The sequence below is a fragment of the Pan troglodytes genome, chromosome 3 (genome assembly GCF_028858775.2).
Source record: "Pan troglodytes isolate AG18354 chromosome 3, NHGRI_mPanTro3-v2.0_pri, whole genome shotgun sequence".
Lineage (NCBI taxonomy): Eukaryota > Metazoa > Chordata > Mammalia > Primates > Hominidae > Pan > Pan troglodytes.
In genome coordinates this window covers 51,895,257-51,918,091 of record NC_072401.2, presented here as the reverse complement: position 1 = coordinate 51,918,091, position 22,835 = coordinate 51,895,257, and the positions used below count along the sequence as shown (strand labels likewise).

The window sequence follows — 22,835 nt, the reverse complement described above, 5'->3', positions numbered from 1 at the left end:
ATTATAGGCATGAGCCACCGCACCCGGCCAATTGTTTTTAACTGTACAGGTCAGCAGTGTTAAGTGTATCCACATTGTTGTACAACCAATCCACAGAACTCTTCATTTTGCAAAATGGAAACTCTGTATCCTTTAGACAACTCCCTATTTCCTTCTTCCCTAATCCCCTGGCAACCTCCATTCTATTCTTGCTTTATGAATTTTACTACTGTGGGTATCTCATATAAGTGGAACCATACAGCATTTGTCATTTTGTGACTGGCTTATTTCACTCAGCTTAATATCCTCAAGGTTCATCCAATTTGGAGCATGTATCAGAGTTTTCCTTCCTAAGCTGATTGATATTCCATTGTATGTATTGACTACATTTTGTTTATCCATTCATCTGTCGACAGACACTTGGGTTGCTTCCACCTTTTGGCTATTGTGAATAATGCTGCTATGAATGCGGGTGTGCATAAAATATTTTTTAGTGAAAACTGATTTCCCCATTCTGGAATTTAGTGCTTCTTCTTATTTTTGGCGTCTTTCATTGGTCGAGTCCTCTCCTAGTCTGTTATTGTAGAACCTGTAATACTATGTCATTTCTTACAGATCCTGGGCTTTTTCTTTCCCTGACATCTGTGGCCACCACTTGGCACAGTGCTTGGGACATTGAGTGTGCTTAGTGGACACTTATTAATCAGTGAATGAATGAATGAATGAACACAGTAAAATTAAATGGAAGGGAAACAAAAAGTTGTTCTTTCCCATGAAATGGTTTAGACGTCAGACTTGTCTAGATTTGCCCTAGAATGCTTCTCTTGCAAATATCTGGCCCATGTACCCACCTAAATTAACTCAGTATGGATGAATATAACTATTATTCTTTGTATTTTTGGTCAAGATGCACAACCCATATCTCTTTTGCTGCATTTCTTTCCATAGTTTGAACTTAGTAGCGGCTCAACATATATTCACTATAAATGATTAAATCAGTGCATAAATACATGCATAAGGGAATGATTTCATGAATGAGCCAACTAAGAATATATTCTTTGGTGAGTGATCTATTTCTTGGAAACCCTCACTGTTATAGATAATAGGGATAATAGAGAAGCAGAGGGGAACAGATCATAGTTTATTTTCTCATTCCACAGATATCTGCAGTTGTGGGCCCTGGCAGTTCAGCAGTAAACCGTTCTTACTCTTAGGGCCTTATCTTCCAGGGAGTGAAGCAGATGTAAACAGAATGGTTTCCAGTTGTTTTTGGTGCCATGAAGCGAAATGGAAAGCCATGATAGAGAATAATATGGGCCTACATTGGATAGAGCAGTCAGGGAAGATTTGGATGAGGAGGTGGAATCTTAAGAGTGAGAGGAACTGGGTCAGGAGAAGAAGGGAGAGACTGTGTCGGAGAAAAGAAACCTTTATGGCCACAGGAGAGTATTTTCAAGGAGATGCTAGAAGACCAATATGACTAAGGACATGTAGGGGATAAGACTGGAGCAAAGTCAGGGGCCTGGCAGACCTGATGAGAAATTTAAGTTTTTTTAGTCAGTGAGATTACACTGATGTGTTTTTAGGATGATGTGTTAGTCAGGGTTCTCCAGAGAAACAGAACCAATAAAAGATAGCTAGACAACTAGATAGATAGATAGATAGGAGATTTATTATGGAGTTGGTTGGTGTGGGCAGGAGCTGGATGTCCCAGCTGAAGGAGAGAGAGAGAGAATTTGCCCTTCCTCTGCCTTTTTGTTCTATTCAGGCCCTCCAAGGATTGGACGATGCCCTCCCTCATTGATGAGGGCAGATCTTGTTTACTGTGTACTCATTCAAATGCTAATTTCTTCTAGAAACACCCAAAAAGAATACGTTCCAGGTATCTGGGCATCCCTTAGCCCAGTCACATTGACACATAAAATTAACCATCACATATGAGAATGGTATGATCTGGTTGCTGTAGGCAAAATTGTTGGGGGGCATGTCTGGAAGAGGACTGTTCTGTGCGGGACTGCCAGAGCTTCAGCCCAGCTAAGAGGTGAGAGTGCCCTGGACCAGAGGTGGCAGAGGAGCCCAAGAGATGTGGACAGCTTGAAGATTCATTTTGGAGATAAGAGATTGCTTTCCTCATCTCCTGTGTTTAGTCTGCTTATACCTATTTTTATTTTGTTAGCTCTTAAGTCACTTCCTCAAGGCCTGCAAAATCTGTTGTTGGCAGTTGTCACTCACTGCAATTTTTATGAATAATTTTCCCCAGTACTGTGCCAGATTTTCAGCATTCATTCAATGGACGGTAGCTATGGCAAACTCCTATTCCCTCTAACTCATGAACCTACAAGATACCTCCCCTTCCCTTCCCTCTCCTCCCCTCCCTTCTCTCCCCTCTCCTCCCCTCCCCTTCCCCTCTCCTCTCTTCCCCTCCCCTTCCCCTCTCCTCTCTTTCCCTCCCCTTCCCCTCTCCTCTCTTCCCCTCCCCTTCCCCTCTCCTCTCTTCCCCTCCCCTTCCCCTATCCTCTCTTCCCCTCCCCTCTCTTCCCCTCCCCTTCCCCTCCCCTTCCCCTCCCCTCTCTTCCCCTCCCCTTCCCCTCCCCTCCCCCCTCCTCTCCTCTCTTCTCTTCCTCTCTCTCTCCCTTCTCTCTCTCTCTCACTCTCTCTCTCTCTCTCACACACACACACACACACACACACACACAAGTTGTATTTATGTTAATATTTTACCAAATGAAGTATGATAATTCTGTCCATCCTGGTTTCTCCTCTCTTGGACTCTTAAGAAATCTGATTGATTTTGGAGAATACACACACAGAGAGAGGGGAACCATCTCAGAAGTCTCTATGCTTGAAATACAGCACACTAGGCTACCCTAAAGCTCTCTTTTTGTGCATAGAGGGTAGAAAGTTTGGGGTATATCTGGAAATATGCTCACATGTGCTGTGATTTGTTCAACCTATTCTGAATTGGAGACTATGCATTTCCCAAGTTCAATACAGTTCATTACGTGAGCATTGCATCACCAAGCCAGGAGTGGACAGTTGCAGACTGTGTGGAGATGGATCATCAAGTGCATACTGTTTGTCGTATGATATCTGATTGAAACCTAGGTTCTGACCTAGCTCCTGGATCTTGTCTAATGGCAGATCTGAGAGAATTACTCTGTAGAATGTTTGGATCCACTGTCATTCTGGCCCTAATCTTGAGATTGCAGAGAGTTAGCCCCAGAATCAGTCAAACCAGTCTTCCCAGAGGTACTGAAACAAATGTTGATCCAGCACTGTTCCAAACCCAGAGCCACCCACTTGTCACCTGTGGGAGGGGACAAGAAACCAATTTGTTTGGGAGATTAGTGAGAAGGTGACACATGTAGTTTGCTTGCATCCAAATATTCTGAGTCTGCCTTCTCTGTGTGATTTTCCAAATATAAAATGTGATATTTCTTAGAAAATGATCATTAAAACAAATTCTTTATCCTTTCAATTCACAAAAGATGACCTTGAAGTTTACAAAAGACACATTTCTTTCTATTCTTATAGAGGGAACATGGTGTATTTTAGGGTTCATTTTCCCTAATAGAGGATTTCAGCTCCAGTATAATTCAGGAAATGCTTCTATGGTAATTACATTCTTTTGCTGGTTTTTTGCTTTCTCATCTTGGAGATAATTTTATTTTTTCATGCTATAAACCAAATGCTATTTAATGTTCTTATTAGGGAAGATCTATTAATATATCAGTGAATTGCAGCCCTACTTATACATCTATTATCAGACTGAATTACTTGTTTGCTTAAGAATGAAGTTCTACCTCATTTAAGGCCATTTTTGTCTTTTAGCAAATGAATTCTATTTGAATTTTCATGAGTATGTTTTATTTCACACCAAAGACCTATTATTTTAGAAAATCAAAATATTAAAACTTTTTTAAGACAACAAAAAATGTATTATCTGCTTATAAACAGTGGAAGTAGAACCACAAATAATATATTTCCTAATTGCTTTTTCTTTTAGACATAGCAACAATTGATCATGTGTAATGTAGATATCAAGCCAGTTTCTAGGACAGATAGTATATATTACTAAACAAAAGTGTATTTTTAAAAAGCTTTGAAAAGAGCCACCTGCCAGACCAGATTGATTAAGCATCTAAATAACATGTTGAATTTAAAATATATTTGTGTAAGATACCTGTTTCATCCTTGAGAAACAATAATAAACTTTGTTGAGAAGGTTGAGTTTTCTCCAGAGTTTACTTAAGATGTCAGGATAAGTAATTGCCTTGCTGCTACAAATTTGGAACTTAACATTTTGTTGGGCCTATTTTTGCTGCCACTCCATAGATAATAAATTTCATGAAGGTTTTTTTCATTGGCAGAAGTTAGTTCCTTTTGTTTTCTCTGCAGAAAAAAACTTGTTTTGCTCTGGGATAGGCAGGTATCCAAGTACTAATACTTTTCTTTTCAGTCTAGAATCAGGTAATGAAGGCCCATCATTCTCACTGACAGAGGAGATGACAGTCTTGCTCATCCCATATCCTCTAGTACAGCTCAAGGACAGGAACAGGAGCTGGAATTTTATCAGCAGGCTCAAGAGTCAGAGGGCAGTAGTGATGTGGATTGGAGTAGATGATTAACTCTTTGAAGACTCCTCTCATTTTATCATCTCCAAATTGACCAGAATCTTTAACACTGTTCCCTCATTTATCCCTTTGAATGATACAGACACAATCTATTTTGTTGATTCACATTTTCTTCTGCTTTTTCTGATGCAGTAGATTAGACGTTCGTGGACTATAGCTTGTGGGCCAAATTCAGTCTATGGCTGGTCAAATTCAGCCAAGAATGGATTTTACATTTTTAAATGGCTTAAAAAATCATAAAAGTATTTTGTGACACATGAAAATGATATGTCAGTACCCCCAAGTAAAGGTTTATTGGAACATAGCCCTGCTGATTTATTTACATGTTGTCTGTGGCTTTTTCTCTACAACGTTGACAAAGTTGAGTTTACATAGTTGAGTAGTTACAAGAGACCAAATGGCCCACAATGTCTAGGTTGAGACAAGTCCAGGCAGTTCTAAAAAAATATGTTGTCTACTATGAGTATAGCTACAATCTTGTTCTTACCTGTAGTGGCGATTTTTCTGTATTGTGGAAAAGGAACCAAATGGAGAAAATTTCTCATGTTCTGTGTAATCTAATTTCATTAATAGAACAATCAAAGCAACAAAATATTACAGTCCATTCAGACAGTAAATCTTCTAATCTGAAGGTGTGAGACTAGAGCAGCCTTTGATTGTACCTACTCTCTCTCTAGCCATTTTATTTAGCAGCTCATCTCAAGAATACAGATATTTCTTATGAATGTTACTATGAAAATTTCAAGAATACTAGTAGCATTTTTTTCTTTTTCTTTCTTTTTAAAGAAATTAACACATGTTTATTTAAAAATAATACAGGCTGGGCATGGTGGCTCACAACTGACTTTGGGAGGCTGAGGCGGGCAGATGGCTTGAGCTTAGGAGTTTGAGACCAGTCTGGGTGACATGGCAAAACCCTGTCTCTACAAAAAATACAAAAATTAGCCAGATGTGGTGGTGTGCACCTGTAGTCTCAGCTACTTGGGAGGCTGAAGTGGGAGGATGGCTTGAGCCCAGGAGGCAGAGATTGCCGTGAGCTGAGATCACGCCACTGCACTCCAGCCTGGGCGACATAGCCAGACTCTCTCAAAATAATAATAGTAATACATAACCAGTTATGTTTTTTAACTCAAGAAATGGTAATATAGAATTTATTATAAAGGCTAAATATATCAAATTTCTTTCATGTCCTCCATTAGTATTGTAAGATTTTTTTCCTTCTCTGTAAAACATCTTTACTTATTATAAATACTGTACGTACACAAAGCTAACTTGATGGTAAACAACTTCTGGGCTGATTAATTGATAGTTGAAGTAGAATTACCTGAGGGTTTTTTTGCATATGTATTAGAAACTTTAAAAAATTTGCATATGTTCTGTCTTTATTTATGCAGATCATCTAAGTAAGATGCCATTTTCCATGTTTATAAGATCTAACTGTTATCTCAGAAATAAACCAGTTGGTATGCCTTAGAAGGGACCCTCATTCGCCAAATACTGTTATTTTCTACAAATATACATGTATCCTTGCCAAGCTTCATTTCATTCTTTGCATTGTGTGGCTCACCGTCCTCCCATTTTTAGAAGGGGCTCTTATTAAACCACCTTGTGTGTGTTGAACAGTATGATTCAGGCACATATTGTCCTACAGAGAGTTTTGCAGCAAACCCTGCTTTGCTAATGAATACTTCCTCTTTCCTACATTTGACATGAGTCTTTTGGACAAGGTCACAACACCCCTGTAAGTCCCATATTGTATGTCAGTCATGGGGCCAAAAATGAATAAAGACTGAAATAGTATATTTTGGATGAAGCCTAGGAAACAAATTATAGTGTTCACTCTGTCTTTAACAGAATCATTCCTCAACCATACTGGAAGTCTCAGGTTTATCCTCAGTGTGACCAGATAGAACTTTCCCTGTTAACAGTGGGTGTCATTAGCCTCGTATAAGGTCTGGAAGAATACAGGTGAGCAGGGCAGAGCCGTGGAGCTCTGCCCCCCTGGAGCTCTGCCCTGGTTCAATCTGGACTATGTATTAATGGGCTCAAGGCACTGGTTGATTCTGCTCAGCTCTGGAAGAGTTACGGAGTTATCAAGCCAGAACTTGGGAGGACTCCTGTGGAATCTGTTGGAACACCACAGTGGGATTCACTAGGATTCTGGCACTGGTCAGCAAGTTTTAATGGTCCAGTTATTCAAAGTTGCTTTCTGCCACCCTCTCCCGTTGCTGTCCACTGTGTGGTCTCCTGCTTATTTCATGCGTGTGCATTTCATCTCACCGATGAGCCCATGAACTTCCCCAGAAACTCATTGTCTTCTATTTCCATAACAGCTCCTAACCACTAGTGGGGCTTTGCACACAGCAACTCCTCCGTAAATGTTGACTGCAGGGCAGAAAGAAAGGCTAAAAGTTCTTAGGAGAATGTTTGCCTTTGCATGTATATGCTGGCGATGCTAGTAAGTCCCAGCTAGACCTGGCAGTGAGTAAGTTCAGGGGCGGCAATTTAATTTTCTTGCTATTAGTAAAACAAACAGTAGGTGGGATGGGTGGTAAGCTTAAATATCTCTGACGCGCCATTTAAACCATCCATCCCACTTGTGGGTTGTCTGCAGCCTGCTCTTTTGTTGCAGTGGGTCTCCTAATTTGCTTTTCAGTCCCTTTCATCTTATCATTGTTCTCAAAGGCACAGCTCTGCAAACCACATAGAGGCCTTTCAACTTCCCCTGCATTTTGTTTTATTCAGCCAATTGACTAGTACTGTCAGCTAATTGGAGTGGAAATGTAAAATGAAAGCTGTATTATTCAGCTGCCAAGCCTCCTCACTTGGCAGGGAGTGGGCGATGCTGGTAATTGTACCAGAAGTGTAATTGCTCTGGGTTCTGCCTCTGGATTTGACAATGAACCCTGGGAGGGTCTTCCTCTGAGACACTTGATACCTGCTTCTTTTCAGTGGCTTCCTGGCAAACAGTGAGGCTGGAAGCAAATCGAGTGAAGCATTTTTGTGTTGTTAGAGAATACAACCAGTGTGTATTTTGCTGACTGCGGGAGTGGATTGCTTGGTCTGAGTACTGAGTCAGTATGTCATTCCCATCAGAACTGTCAGTTAATTTCCTCTTGGTTTGGAATGGGGATGGGCTCCGCCTCCCTGGCAGTTAATTTCCTCTTGGTTTGGAATGGGGATGGGATCCACATCCCTGGGGGTGAAGATGCTGAATTCACATGCCAGTTGTGGCCCATCGTGCCAGGGTGTTCTTGGAAAAATAGTTGATGCAGAACAGAAGCCCATTTTGTAAACTAGTTATGAATGAGGAAAGGTTTACATGTCTGTAAAGAGTTGAATAGCTTAATGGAAAAAATAAGGAAAGTAAAATGTCAATGATTAGTTTACCATTTAATTTGATCATCTTGGTGGTTTTGGCCCAGGCAGCTTTCTTTTCTTTCTACTTCAGTTCATTAATCTAATGACAGTAGTGAACAACACTTTAGGGTAGATTATGTTGGCTTAGTACATGGGAACATATGGTGTAGGTACTCCCATTCCTCTTCTCAGCTTAACCCTGAGCCTGCACAGACAATGGTAATCTTTCCCATTTCACTTGCCAAACAGAGCTTCAGAATCCTCCTCAACATAGCACTTCAGATAACTATTTCCAGGGCTGGCCTGTGTGATAAAGCCTATTTATTATCTCTGACTTAGAAATTAGATTTCTATAATATTACATTTAATATTATATTTCCATAATATTTCTACTTCGAACCCAAGAAATGGAAATAGAAGCAGTGAAGCAATTCTTATACACTTCCTGTTTGCCAAAATGAAAGAGGTTGCTTTGAACAGTGTTGTGTAGCACAGTTTTGTTACTATATTATTATTATTATTTTATGTCATGTGGCTTTATGGAAAGCTTCCTAAAACATTTCCAGTGGAGAAACTGTTTTTATTTCCTTAGAAACTTAAGATCTTAGGAAGATATTGAGAGTCAGGCTGCTGAGACAGGGCCGGCCGCCCTTGAGGATCCCTGATTCCCTCCCTCCCAGAAATCCTTACCAGCTGAAAAAAGACAGGCTATAGGTAATAGTGGCAGCCAAAGTCAATTAGATCTATTGATCAGTGGCTCAAAACTGGTGAAAGCTGTTCTTCCTGAAACCAGAATCACTTTTTATTTGAAAGATCATGGTCCTTGACGCCAGTCAGTCCTACTTTCAAATCCTGGCTTCACCATTTGTGTGATAACTGACCAGACGTTCTTTATGTTCTTGTTTTATAAAACAGTAGTGGTAATAACTACTTCATAGTATTTTTATGAGGATTCAATGTCACATATAAATATACATACGTATGTATGCAATATGTCTATGTATGTAATATGTATATTACACCAATAATATACATGTGTATATATGTGTATGTAATAATTGCTCAGTAAATAGTAGCTATGAGGATGTGTGTGGGCATATAACTTTTGTTTTTTGAGGCAGAGTCCCACTTTGTTGCCCAGATTGGAGTGCAGTACTGTGATCATGGCTCACTGCAGCCTCGACTTCCCAGTCTCAAGCAATCCCCCCACCTCAGCTTCCCATGTAGCTGGGACCACAGATGCGCACCACGGCACCCAGCTAATTATTTATTTTTTGTTGAGATAGGGTCTCACTATGTTGCCCAGGCTGGTTTCAAACTCCTGGGCCCAAGTGATCCTCCTCCCTCAGCGTCCCAAAGTGCTGAGATTACAGGCATAAGCCACTGTGTCCGGCTGGCATATAACTTTTGTAATGACGTTTTAAAATGTGGCTTGGGAGATTTTTGTGTTTGATTTTTAAAAAGCAGTGTCTCTATGGATATCATATTTTGAAAGGTACCCTTTCTAACTTGTTTGCGCATTAGTAGTGGTCATATACTGAAATGCACGCAAAGGAAGAAATCCAGTACATGATAAATTGCTTTACAAATTCCATGCAGGGGTGTACATTGATGACCTCTCTGAGAAACAGGTCATATAGGATGTGACTGGAGCACAGGAAAGGTCTGAGGATGGATGTCTGAGAGCCTCTGTTCTACCCTGTGAGTGCTGAGCATGGTGCTAAGGAATCTCAGATGTGTTATCTGATATATCCCCCTGACATTCCTCTAGGATTGATTTTGTTATTTTTGTTCTTTTTAAGAAAAAGAAAATGGAGGCTTGGTCAAGATACTTACCTTGCTTATGGTTCTGGAATTGTTAAGTTAGGGAACTACATTTGAACTCAGAGTTACCTGAGTTTGCAATCCATCTCAAGATTATGGACCATGTGGGCTAATCTCTAAGTTTCGTGGAGGAGGAACCAGAGGCCCAGGGAGGCGGTTTATCTGGTTTACCCAGCTTGGTAAAGGCCAAGTCTGGGCCAGAATCCAGGTTCTGACTCCCAGTCCACAGCTCTTTTTCTATAGTATGTTCCCTCTCTAATTATTTATTTTGCTTTGTTCCCTAATTGTTTCAGAAGTCTTGCTTCTTTAACTATATTTCCAGCTCAAGAGCAGTTGTAAAGGACCAGGCTGTAGTCTTCCGTATGTGGGTTAGATTTTATTCATCTATATCTTCCACATTGCTTACCATGTGATAGATCCTCAGTAAATTCTTGATGCCTTGAATTCTTTAAGAATTTACAGTCTAAAATTCTATTTTGAATGAGGCATAAATATATATAAATACACATATTGGGATTTATTCTTTAAGACATTCAGTTCATACTTGATAATAATGGCTCTCAATGTTATTGGATCCACTGCTTTGCCTTTATCCAGTCTGACAATTTTTATCTTTTAACATGTTCCTGCATTATAATTATTGAGTAGGTTTATATCTACCTTACTATTTGCTTTCTATTTGTTACTCCCATTCTGTATATTTTTCCCCTTTCTTTTTGTCTTTGAATCAATCCATTATGTTTTAAATATTTCAGTTCATTATTCTTAGTTTGTTAGTTAAACACACTTTTACTATTCCTTTAGTGGTTACCCTAGATATTGCAATGTGTTAATCATTGTGTTAAACATTGTATTTACCTCTTCTCAGCCATTACTATAACCTTTGAATTCTCCGTTTTTTCATCCATCTCCTATCTTGCATGTTTTTGTGCATTTTGTATTTACACATGTGTTAAATCCCACCAGACGTTATTATTTTTGTTTTATATAGTTATTATTTAGATCTACCTATATATTTAACCTATTATTCTAAATTTCTTCCTACATTACTGTGTTTCTATTTAGAGTCATTTTCTTATTGCCTGGAGAACTTCCTTTAGTATTGTTTTAGTTTGGATCTGAAGGTGACAAATTCTCACTAGTTTTATTAATTTAAAACATTTTTATGTCATTTTCATTCTTGAAAGGTATTTTTGCTGGGTATAGAATTCTTAGTGACTGTTTTCATTCAGCAATTTAAATATTTGTCTTCTGAGTTCCATCTTTTTTTTTTTTTAACGTGTGGAGAAGTTAGCTATCAGTTTTGGCATTTTTATTTGAAAATAATTTCCTACCCCTCTGTGGCTTAAAAGAGTTTTCTCTTTGCTGTTCATTTTTAGCAGTCTTATTCTGAAGTGCTTAGGTGTTGTTTTGTTTATTATTCTGATCAATATTCATAGCAATTCTTGAATTTGTGGTTTGATATTTTCCTTCAGTTTTAGAAAATTCTTGGCCATATTTTAAAAAAAATGTGTTTCTGCCCATTTCTGTCATTTTGTCTTTAGAACTCAATCACCCATTTGTTGAACTTTGTAATATGTTCCATGTGTCACTAATGCTCTTTTCTGTGTTTTTTATCCTTTTGGTTTTTTCTGCTTCAGTTTAGATATTTTGTATTGACTTACATTCTTGTTTTCTTTAGGTATAGCCAGTCTGCCGTTAAGCAAAATTAATTTTATTTGTTTGACTTTTTGTGTTCTAGGATTTCCATTTAATTGCGTTTGTAGATACTGGTTATCTGTGGAAATATTAGTAGTTATTTAACATGTTTCAAGATATGTATCTATTGTCTTTCATTATCTTCATTAATTTCTGAATAAAATAGAGTACAGCCTTTCCTTGACTAGTTAAGTCCCTGGATAATTCAGTGTATATTATTACATCATGATAAAGTACTTTGGGTTTATGTGTAAAATAGAGTTAGGATATATAATCAGATTTTTCACTGACATGAATGTGTGGACATTTGAAAGTCATGTGAAAGTGGGACACTTTTTCTTGGTGCAGTTATGTCTCACTCATTATATGACATCTAGAATTTAGGACCCCTATTCATTAAATGCTAAAATCACCTCTAAACCAGCAGTCTTCAAAGCAAATTTTTAAATGCCTCTTGAGATGGTATGGCCTCATATAGGAGACCTGGTTAACATCATGAGGCTGAGTCACTGGCAATGAAACCTTGAACTCAGGGCCTCTGCCAGGTTTAGAAACACACTTAGTAGGATGTGGCTTTACCTAATTGAATGTGAGTGTTAGTACAACTCAGCCATTTAGTGGATGGCCAGTTTAAATGGCCAAGGGGCTGGCTAGAGGAAGAGTTAGGGATTGAGAACATGCAGCAGAGCTTTAAAAGATATGACACAGCTGTGGCATGCCAGATCACAATAGAATTGGCCTGGCATTCAGTCAGAAGTAGAGAAGCACTTTTAGAGCAAAGGTCTTGACTGATATATTAATCTAGAAGGCAAGATCTCAAACAGCTTAGATTGAAGGTGGCTATTGCAGCAGCAAGGATTTTCAAGGGCAGCATGTTGAACTTAATGCTGTCATCCGTGTATCCAACTTTTCAGCAATGACATCATAAAATAGTTAGCAATTCTCCAAATTTGAGAATATATGCCCATCTGTCCATCCATCAACTCATTCAAAAACATTAAGTGCCTGCTATGTTTTAGTCACTACAAGAATACAAAGCTACCTATATATAAAGAAATTGTCCCTACTCTTGGGAAGGGAGACAGAAAAGTCAAAAACTAATTATAAAATGAATGATAATGATCTAGTGGAGGAAGTTGACAAGAAAATAAATAATTTTAATATGAGAGATAATGGTGTAGCTATAATTTAATTTCATGTGCAAACATTTTGAATGTTTACTTTTTTCTCCCATTTCCCTTAGGAATATGAAATGAAGTCTCTGGGAGCTGAATTAATAGAGAAAGAAAGAAATTATAAGCTTAAGCTACAGTAAAGTCTCCCTAATATCTGGATTACTTAAAGTGGAAAGATGAGGCACATGTTTTACTCATAATGGAATTTCTGTGGTTAACATCTCTAGGAATTTATAATGGTTAATCTGTCATAGGGGTTCTCTTAGATCAGGCTCTCACTATTACAGGATTATGTTAGAACAAGTGGAAAACTGGGTGTAAACAATAGACAGTTACAGAACTCAGCCTGTATTTCTATTGCTTCAGAATTTGGAATGAAGAGGAGCACATTCTCTGGGTATTTTGTTTTATTCTATATTTTGAAGATATCCTATTTTGTGTGTGTATGTGTGTGTACTACTCTAGAAGTATAGTCTCTATAGCACTCAGTAGTGGAATATGTACAAACATTTAAGCAATGGAAAAGTTATCTTCTTCTTATCTTGGAAGCTGGAAATTCCAGCAGGGATTTTCTATAGCTCTAAATGCTACACCTACTCCCTCTGTCACAGAAAATATCGTGATCAACAGGCTTAGATTGTGGCAAGTGTCCGAGCTCATAGCTAACATTTATTGAGTACTTTCTAAGGACAAGTCACTGTGGTAATACAAGTACATTAACTTATTTCATCTTTACTGTCACCTGATTGAGTCCAATCTTATCCTTAGTTTGCATATTAGGAAACAGAGACTCAGAAAAGCTAAGAGATTTGTGTGAAGTCCTAAAGCTAAGAAGTGAATGAACTTGTGTTTGAACTCAAGTTTGCCTATTCTACCATTTTAGCATTGCTACCTGACTTAGTGTGGTATATGACCTATGTTCATAAACCAAGCCTGTGGGTATGGAGGTGGGTTTGGTGGGAAAAACATAAGCTTCGAAATCAAATGGACACTGGTTGAAATATAGGCATTAATACCATCAGTTACAAGCTTTGGGACATTACTTAACCTCTCTGAACTTTGGTTTCCTTATCTGTAAAATGGAGATGATAAAATCTATCTCAAAGGTTTTAGGAAGAAATAAAAAGGTGAAAATGCCAAAGAATTTGGGACCCAGAGGTGCCCTCTTTGTCCTTGTTTTTTTTTTTTTTCTTTGTAAAACAAAACTTAGAGGACTAAGCCTGGCTTTGTGGAAGCAGGTGGAGCTTTGAGACATGAGGTAGTGGAATATTTACTTGGTTAAGGAGGCAGAAAAGGCTAATCTGAGGAAGTGATATTTCAGCTGAGACCTGGAGGATGTGTGGAAGTTAGATTAAGAAGGGTGGGAGTATGCTGTTGCCGGCATGCGAACATATTGGGCAAGTAAGTCCCTTAAGCTTCACAGTCCCTTTATCTGTAAATGTAGGCAGCACTGCCCTAGTGTGTCCCACCTGGGTAGTCTGTTAAAGTCAGAGAGTAGAAGTAAGAGAGATTTGAAATGGTAAGACTGCTATACAATATAAGGCATTGTTATTGATATTATATGATAACAGCACAGAGTAAAAAAAAAAAAGGCTGGGTTTGAATCCCAGATCTAGCCGCTCCTATTAGCTCCTAATAGCTGAGCTCTGGACAATTCACTCTGCCTTTTCACACCTTATTCCCTCATTTATAAAATCAGAGTCATGATGTCAGTTTCACAGGATGCTGTGAGAAGTTGTACCATCATGAGTATGTGGAGGACCTGGGAAGCACTTGGAGGTAGCTTGTCCCTTTCCTTCCATCTCCCTACCTCCACCCTTGGCACCACACTATTCTAAGACTTCTGTACCAAAGCATGATGCTAACTTACTATGTTGTTCAGGGTCTCTTGCACAAAGATATTTTTAAGCTATAATTAGCAGCAATCTTTTCATCTGTGATTCATGCTGTTGTTTCTGTATACAAGTTGATACTCTTATAGCTATGCCTTCAGGTTTATCATTTTAAGACAGCTGGAGGAGGAGATCAGGTACAAGCTAATCATGCCAGGATGCTGAAATGGGAAACTGCTTAGGTTTTTGATGTGTAAAACAAGAAACTCCTTAAGGGGGTATTATATGAAACAAGCCTTTGAAATAGGTCTCAAACAGGAAGTGTATCACAATTTTGTTTTTTAATTAACCTGTATTTGCTCCTCCTGAAAGGAGAGAATTTAATGTAAATACAAAGTCTCACATCTTTTCTTAACGGTAAGTGTCCTCTGCTCCTTTTTATTTGGGACAGGGTGAGGAGCTTTACATGAACTTTAAATTGAGAACCAATGGAAAAGGTATTGTTTATCTAAGCTGTCTGAAGAAGGGCACTTGGGGAAAGAATTGCACTCTAAAATAACCTTATGAAAGTTATTGATTCGTTTCTTCATGGTTCCCTGACAAACAAGGACCATTATTTCTGTGTCTGAATGGGAGCTGGGTCAAAGAATCCTTTTTTATAGATTATCTTTCCTGAAAACCAGACTTGTCAGGAAAATGAACCTCCAGAAATGAAGACATGAGACTTAGTTGAATATTGCGTCCTGTTCGCTGCTTTGAAGGGCAAGTAGGAAACACTGTTAATTTTTAAAAATTTTACTGAGTACAAGGTTTGGGGATAGCTCAGGAAATTTAGATAAATTGCTACTGTTATGTATTTGCTAAGTGCTTTTTATTTAAATTCCCTCCCCCATGACATTTCAACTCTGTAGTCCAGGGTCTATCTACATATAGTAGACTGGGGAAAAAAGCATAACATTTTTTGTTTTTTTACCTTATATTTTATTTTATTGTTATTATTTTTTTGAGACGGAGTCTCACACTGTTGCTGGTGCTGGAGTGCAGTGGCACGAACTCGGCTCACTGCAACCTCCGCCTCCCGGGTTCAAACGATTCTCCTGCCTCAGCCTCCTGAGTAGCTGGGATTACAGGCACCTGCCACCATGCCCAGCAATTTTTTTTCTATTTTTAGTAGCGATGGGGCTTCACCATGTTGGCCAGGCTGGTCTCAAACTCCTGACCTCGTGATTCACCCTCCTTGGTCTCCCAAAGTGCTGGGATTACAGGCGTGAGCCACTGTGCCTGGGCACCTTATATTTTAAAAGTAACTTCAAAAGATCACATAAATTATATATATATAAATTATATATCTTTGTTGTTGAAAAACGGAAAATACAGATAAGGATAAAGGAAAACAAAAAATCTTCTGGAACTCACACACAGAATTATCTACCCCTCACTTACTGGTTTATATAATTCCACAGTTTGTTTCTATGCACATAGATATATTTTTATTACAAAAATATTATATCTACATACTGTTTTGTAACTTGAAAACACAGCTTTTGGGGAGCTTTATTCTTTCTTTCTCACTTTTGGTCTAAGAAGCCAAGGGAATTTAAAATGAGATGAATTAATCAATAATTAAAGTAGGGTTATTACACCATTTAGATGAAAGAAAATTTATGTTGACAGTTGATATACTGCTCTTTAGAATTCTGTAAATAATCCCCCCCCAGAAATTTGAGTACTTATTAAAGATATATTTATTGTTTATTATTAGCATTAATCAAATATTCAGTAAATACTTTCCCAAGTGAAACAAGTTGTTTTTTTTTTAAAGCACCTTGCTATTACTTTGAAGTATTTGGGGATGGAGGCATTATATTATTTGCAAGAACATTTTATTCATATATTATTAAAAATATTAAAAGCTGTTTACAAAGATATTTTCATTGCTTTTTAGGCTTGTCATAATCTAATCCTTTAATCTATCTTCTAGTGAAAAGCTATTTTAAGAGTATTTCTTTTGCTGAGTGTGTTAGATTGGAAAGGAGGATTTTAAAATATCGGAATTGCAATAGCAACATGGAAAATCTGTAAAACTTAGTTTACAATGTTATTACTTTGGATTTTATGGCTTTATCCAAAGTTCTAGCTATTGAAGAACTCTAGCTTCCCTGCTTTCATAAAGCAACTTTATGTGACCATATAATTGATTTGTAAAGATTAAGACCTGAAAAACATGGCCATCTGTCCAGGCCTTGGTAAAGGACTCATTTTACTTAAAATTAACCATAACACATTATTTAGTTCCATAGAGATATTAATACAAGGAAGATTTTTTTTTTTTTGAGACAGAGTCTCACTCTGTCTCCCAGGCTAGAGTGCAGTGGTGCGATCTCGGCTCACTGCAAGCTCCGCCTCCCGGGTTCATGCCATTCTCCTGCCTCAGCCTCCCAAGTAGCTGGGACTACAGGCGCCCGCCACCACGCCCAGCTAATTTTTTGTGTTTTTAGTAGAGACAGGGTTTCACCGTGTTAGCCAGTATGGTTTCAATCTCCTGACCTCGTGATCTGCCTGCCTCAGCCTCCCAAAGTGCTGGGATTACAGGCGTGAGCCACCGTGCCTGGCTGGTACAAGGAAGATTTTTGATAGGTCCAATACCTAGATGAAGAAAATTTTTCTGTTAACATAGTTTGACATTAATGTAGTAATGACATTCAACATTATATTTTGTAGTGACATCATTTAAACATTGTTTTCTCAAGCTCTCACAACCTATCTGGAGTATCTCAATTCTTATGAATAGATATTTTTGTGTGGGTAAACAAACTCAGGGTTGATTATTAATTAATTCAGTCGACATACAGAAACTGTGCTAAGTGAATTTTGAGATATACAAAGAGGAATCAAATGAGATCTCCTTGTTTGAAGAGTCATAGTCTGCTGGGAAGACAGATAGGTAAACATATCAGGAAGGCTTCCTAAGCCCAGATACATTTAAACTTTGAATTAACATAAAGAAAAACTATGGTTTTGTGAATGAAAGAATGAAAGTGAATAACCTACTCCATGTTCTTAGAAGATACTGTTTACAGTTTAGTAAGCCAAGTCCAGCGACTGAGGGCAGCTTAAAAGTATAATGGACTGCTTTCAAGTTTGGAGGTCACTGTCAAAATAATTGAAGTGCAGAGAAGAACTCACCTCAAGAAGTAAGAATGTTGCATCTGGAGAGAATAAATACGACTGGCACTTAGAGTCATACCAAGCTTAAGGGAGCACATAAAAGCTGGCGTGGCCAACCAATTTCTGGGTCAAAGACATGGCCCATGATTATACCAGCTTAGTGAGATAGAGACTTTTTGAATTTCCCAAGTTGTCTTGAAAACTCAACCTATAGATTCATTTCTCCCTTATTCAACAATGTTCTGGATCCTCTAAATGCTAGGGTCCTAATTAAGTAATAATTTCACTCTGCTAGGTTTTACTTGTGTAGACTGGAATGAGAAGATGGGAAAGTCAAAGTACTTATAGGACTGTTTTCCCTTTGAGAAAATGAAATAGTTAGAAGACATTTGCTGAATGCCTGTGACATAATAGAAAACATTCGGATTAAAAATAAATTACATTTAATGGTCCCTTAATAAGTGCCAGACACTGTTCACATATCTTTAAATACAGCATCTCCTTTGATGCTTTCAATAAACTTATTGAATAAGTACTTTCTCATTTCTATTTTACAGATGAAGAACCTGGGCATAGACATATTAACTCAATAACAAACTCAGTTAATAAATGGTGTCACCAGGATTCAAACCTAGTCAGTCTGTCTCCAGAGCCTGAGTCCTTAGGTCTCCTAACAGCTCTGTGAACTTGGGCAACTGGTTCAATCTCACTCATCCTGTTTTCTCATCTGTAAAATCGAAATCATAATAATAGTGCCAGTTTCATAGGGTTGACATGTATGTAAGGGCTTTGTGTAGCATTGACTACAGATACTTTCTCCAGCCTTGCAGGAAGATGGCAGAGGTGGGAAAAGCCACCCTCCCTCTATTCCACAATTGTCCCTGTGGTCAGCACTTCCTGCTCCCAGAGTGGGGAGCGTGAGTAAGTGATCAATAAATAGTAGCTGCTGGCTTTGTGAAGCAGTCATTTTTATTTAATCTGTATCCTGAAACCAAGATTGTTTTCTTGAAATCAGCAGGAAACGTACTACATTGTGCTTGGGAATAAACTTGTTTTTCCTCACCTTCTTGTTTTATTTTATTTATTTTTATTTATTTTTTTGAGACAGAGTCTCGCTCTGTCACCCAGGCGGGAGTGCAGTGGCGTGATCTTGGCTCACTGCAAGCTCCGCCTCCCGGGTTCACGCCATTCTCCTGCCTTAGCCTCCCGAGTAGCTGGGACTACAGGCACCCGCCACTGCGCCCGGCTAATTTTTTGTATTTTTAGTAGAGACAGGGTTTCGCTGTGTTAGCCAGGATGATCTCGATCTCCTGACCTCGTGATCCACCCGCCTCGGCCCCCGAAAGTGCTGGGATTACAGGCGTGAGCTGCCGCACCTGGCCTTTTCCTCACCTTCTTGTCATTGCTCTTTGGGTTAAGAGTAGACAGTAATAGTTACACTATTGCCAATTTTGAGTAATGTGCCATAGCAATAAAAAGAAAGAAATTCAGAGGTATTCTAAGCAAAGTTCTGGTGCTCTTCTGCTTTGATTCAGTATTTTTGTAAATCAGACACTGGGAATGTAATCTCACCTCAGATAGACTTTATATTTCCTAAATGACTTTGGAGAGGCCACAGAGTTTGAAGCACATTCCCTGAGAGGTTATGAATTTAGCATTTCTTGACTTTAAAGGGTGATTTTATTTTTTGCTTGGAAATGTTGTGTATATCCATGTAAATCTACACCAATGTTGGTATATTAGTCTAGGTTCTCCAGAGAATCAACAATATATTCATATACGTCCTATTGGATATCTCTCTAAGACAGAGGCAGAGAGATTTATTTTAAGGGATTGGCTCATGCAATTATTGCGACTGGCAAGTTCAAACTGTATTATAGAGCAGGTCAGCAGTCTGGGAACTTGGGCAGAAATGCTATATTTTAGTCTTGAGGCTGAATTCCCTTTTTTTCCAGGAAACCTCAGTTTTTGTGGTTAAGATCACTAACTGATTGGATGAGTCCACCCATATTACAGAGGGTCATCTCTTTTGCTTAAAAGTCAACTGATTGTTCATGGTACTCTCCTCTACAAAGTACCTCCACAGCGACATTGAGACTAGTGTTTGACCAAACAAGTGGGCACCATAGCCTAGCTAAGCTGGCACATGAAATTAACCATCACATTTGGTTTCTGCCATTTTGTGTGAAAATGTCCATTGCTAGCATCCACCAGTTTCCTAGCTCATCTCAGCTCTAATTGGATGTTGGTGTTCTAAGGACTCTGTCAGGAGCTTGGAAACTTATCTTACTCTTCCCTAAAGTATTTTAGTAGGACTCCAACTACTTGTTGACTAAGGAAAACAGGGTGAGAAAGTTTAGAAAGGAGGGAACAGGCCTTCATTAAGCAACGTAGGAACTATGAGCTCTTGCTTCCTAAGGATCTATAGTGTGCCAGGCCAAGGATAGTTCCCACTTCAGGCACCCACAGTCTGGTCCAGCAAGGCTAACAGGAATATAAATGAGTGCAATAAAGTGTGACAGAGCCAGGCTCAGTGGCTCATGCCTGTAGGCCCAGCACTTTGGAAAGCTAAGGCAGGCAGATTGCTTAAGCCTAGGAGTTTGTCACCAGCCTGGTCAACATGGTGAAACCCTGTCTTTACAAAAAATACAGAAATTATCTGAGTGTGGTGGTGCATGCCAGTAGTCCCACCTACTTGGGAGGCTGAGGTGGGAGGATCAGTTGAGCCTGGGAAGTTGAGGCTGCAGTGAGCTGTGATCATGCCACTGCACTTCAGCCTGGTGACACAGTGAGACCCTGTTACAAAACAAAACAAAACAACAGTGTAACAGTGCATGCAGGAAAAAGTGAGGTCACAGAGGGATAGTGAAGAGCTATACCTGAATGGCAGTTAAAGGTTAGGAATGATTCATCTCTGAGGTGCTGAGACTTAGAAGAAGCTTCTTGGTTGCAAATGCTTCTCAGGAAAAGTCAGAGAAGAGTAGAAATCCAGGGGAGAATGAGATATGAGAACAGGAAAGAGGAGGCTGGGGTTGTCCAATAGTGTTGACCAAGTTGTCAAGGCCAGGGAGATAGGTGAGGATCAGATTATGGGGTCTGCATTTTATCTCATTGGAGATAAAGATGAGCCATGAAATAGTTGCATTTATTTATTTATTTATTTATTTATTGGCTTTGAGGTTTTTTTTAAATTTTTTATTTCAATAGATTTTTTGGGAACAGGTGGTGTTTACATGGAGAAATACTTTAGTGATGATTTCTGAGATTTTGGTGCACCCATCACCTGAGCAGTGTACACTTTTAAACCAGAGAATAACATGGACAGCACTCTTCAAAAAGATTTAGTGTTTGAAATTTAGCCAAACAGTATGGCTGCTTTCAACTCTAATAGGAATTTGGGCTAGGAAATCTCTGGGAAAATGAATCTCAGTACAGCCCATGGGATCTTTAGTGTTTCAATCTGAAGTCATCAGAGCAGCCTTTCAATGGACAGAAACAGGTATCTGTGGAAGCTATGAGACAGTTGGTTTCAAAGTTACTTCAAAATGGGCACAACTGAAATGTGGATTCAGCATGAGGGAAGGTGAGAAATAGGGAAGGAATTTCTGAGACCCTTAACTGAGCCAGGGTTCACTTTTCTGTTGGTGACCATTGTTTTCCTTTCCAATTTGTGGAGTAATAACATAGTAACATTAACTTATGTTTATTTAATTCTCTCATGTTCATGACCCCAAATAATTTGTGAGATCCTTATGGATACTGCCCACACTTATGCTTCATTTATACCTCAATATGCCCAGCACCCAGCCAGGCACAAAATAGTCACTCATACATGTGTTGGTGCATCTGTCTTTAAAAATCCAACTACTTACTCAAATCCTTGTTTCTGATGAATGTTAGACGATGAAGTAGCAAAGAGCCGAAAAATGAAGCCTGTGGTGCTTATGGTATCTAGTGGCGAATACTGCTTTTAGGATGCTGGTTAGTGCTAGTCAAAAGTGTCATTTTCCTTTAAACATGCTCCAGTGGTTTCTGCTAGTTAACAGCAAAGCAAAACTTCAAGTCAGGGAGCAACTTGTTCTCCTGTGGTTTCAGGCCAATCGATGATTTTTACTCTGGGTATTGACAGCTCTCTGCCGCATCCCCTTGTCTTTGGCTACGTGGATTGACTATTGTGAAATGGATTATACTGATTATATTGCCTTGTGGGGTTTAATCAGTGCCCAGCAAGTACTGTGTGTGGTGTGCCTGTGACTTTTCTTTGTCTTGTAATTGTCCAGGATGTGGGACTATTGATGGTGCAGCTTTTGTGTGCTCATACCTTGACTGATCAGTTTTTAAATCAGAGCTTATGCCTCTTTGCAGGATGCCACAATTTGGAAGCCCGATTCATGCCAGAGCTGCCGTTGCCATGGTGATATTGTTATCTGCAAACCTGCTGTTTGCAGAAACCCTCAATGTGCCTTTGAGAAGGTACGGTATCCTAATTGTGTCTAAATGTATTGGTAAAGTCAGTGAAGGGTCAGGTTTTTGGATCATTTCAGACATCTGTTTTTGACATTTATTCTAATCTCTAACTGGGAGCTTAATGAAATGCAGAAGAGAATTTTAACATATTGCATCTAAGAATATCCTATTTTCCAGAATTTTAACGTATCATATCAAAGAACATCCCAATTTCCATTTATTGGGCATTTACTCTGGACCAGGGACTTGGCTTAAGGTCTTAATAATGTTATCCCATTTAATATTATGTGGGGTAGGTATCTTTATCCCCACTTTATAGATGAGGAATGTGAAGCCTGGAGATTTTAAGCAACTTAACCATGATCATGCAATTAATAAACTGCTGCCCAGAGATTTTACCTGAAGTCTGACTGATGCCAAAGCTACTGACATTAACTTCAACATGCATGAACCATCGAATGGATTGAAAGTCAGAACTGACTTATTGAAAAAGATTTTCTAAAAATATCATTTGGGTCTGCCACTGTATTATTGTGCTACCATTGGGCTCCCTAGGAACATAAGCAAGTCTTTGACTCAATAAATCTCCTTGTATTTGACCAAGTCTATGATTGGTATTTCCTCCCTTCCCTTCTGTTAAAAATTTTCAGTTTTCTTCTGACTACACATCTATTCTGTTAGAATAATACTTTTTCTAG

General features: G+C 38.8%; 1 protein-coding gene across 4 annotated transcripts in view; it reads left to right on the top strand.

The window, feature by feature from the left end:
- FRAS1 (Fraser extracellular matrix complex subunit 1) overlaps nt 1–22,835 on the top strand; it is a 480,560-nt gene that overhangs the window by 156,688 nt on the left and 301,037 nt on the right. For all 4 annotated transcript variants that reach the window (XM_517202.8, XM_063808847.1, XM_024356095.3 and 1 more), the window contains exon 3: nt 22,036–22,143. In XM_517202.8, the coding sequence (XP_517202.4) occupies nt 22,036–22,143 (108 nt within the window). The remainder of the gene's footprint in view (nt 1–22,035; nt 22,144–22,835) is intronic.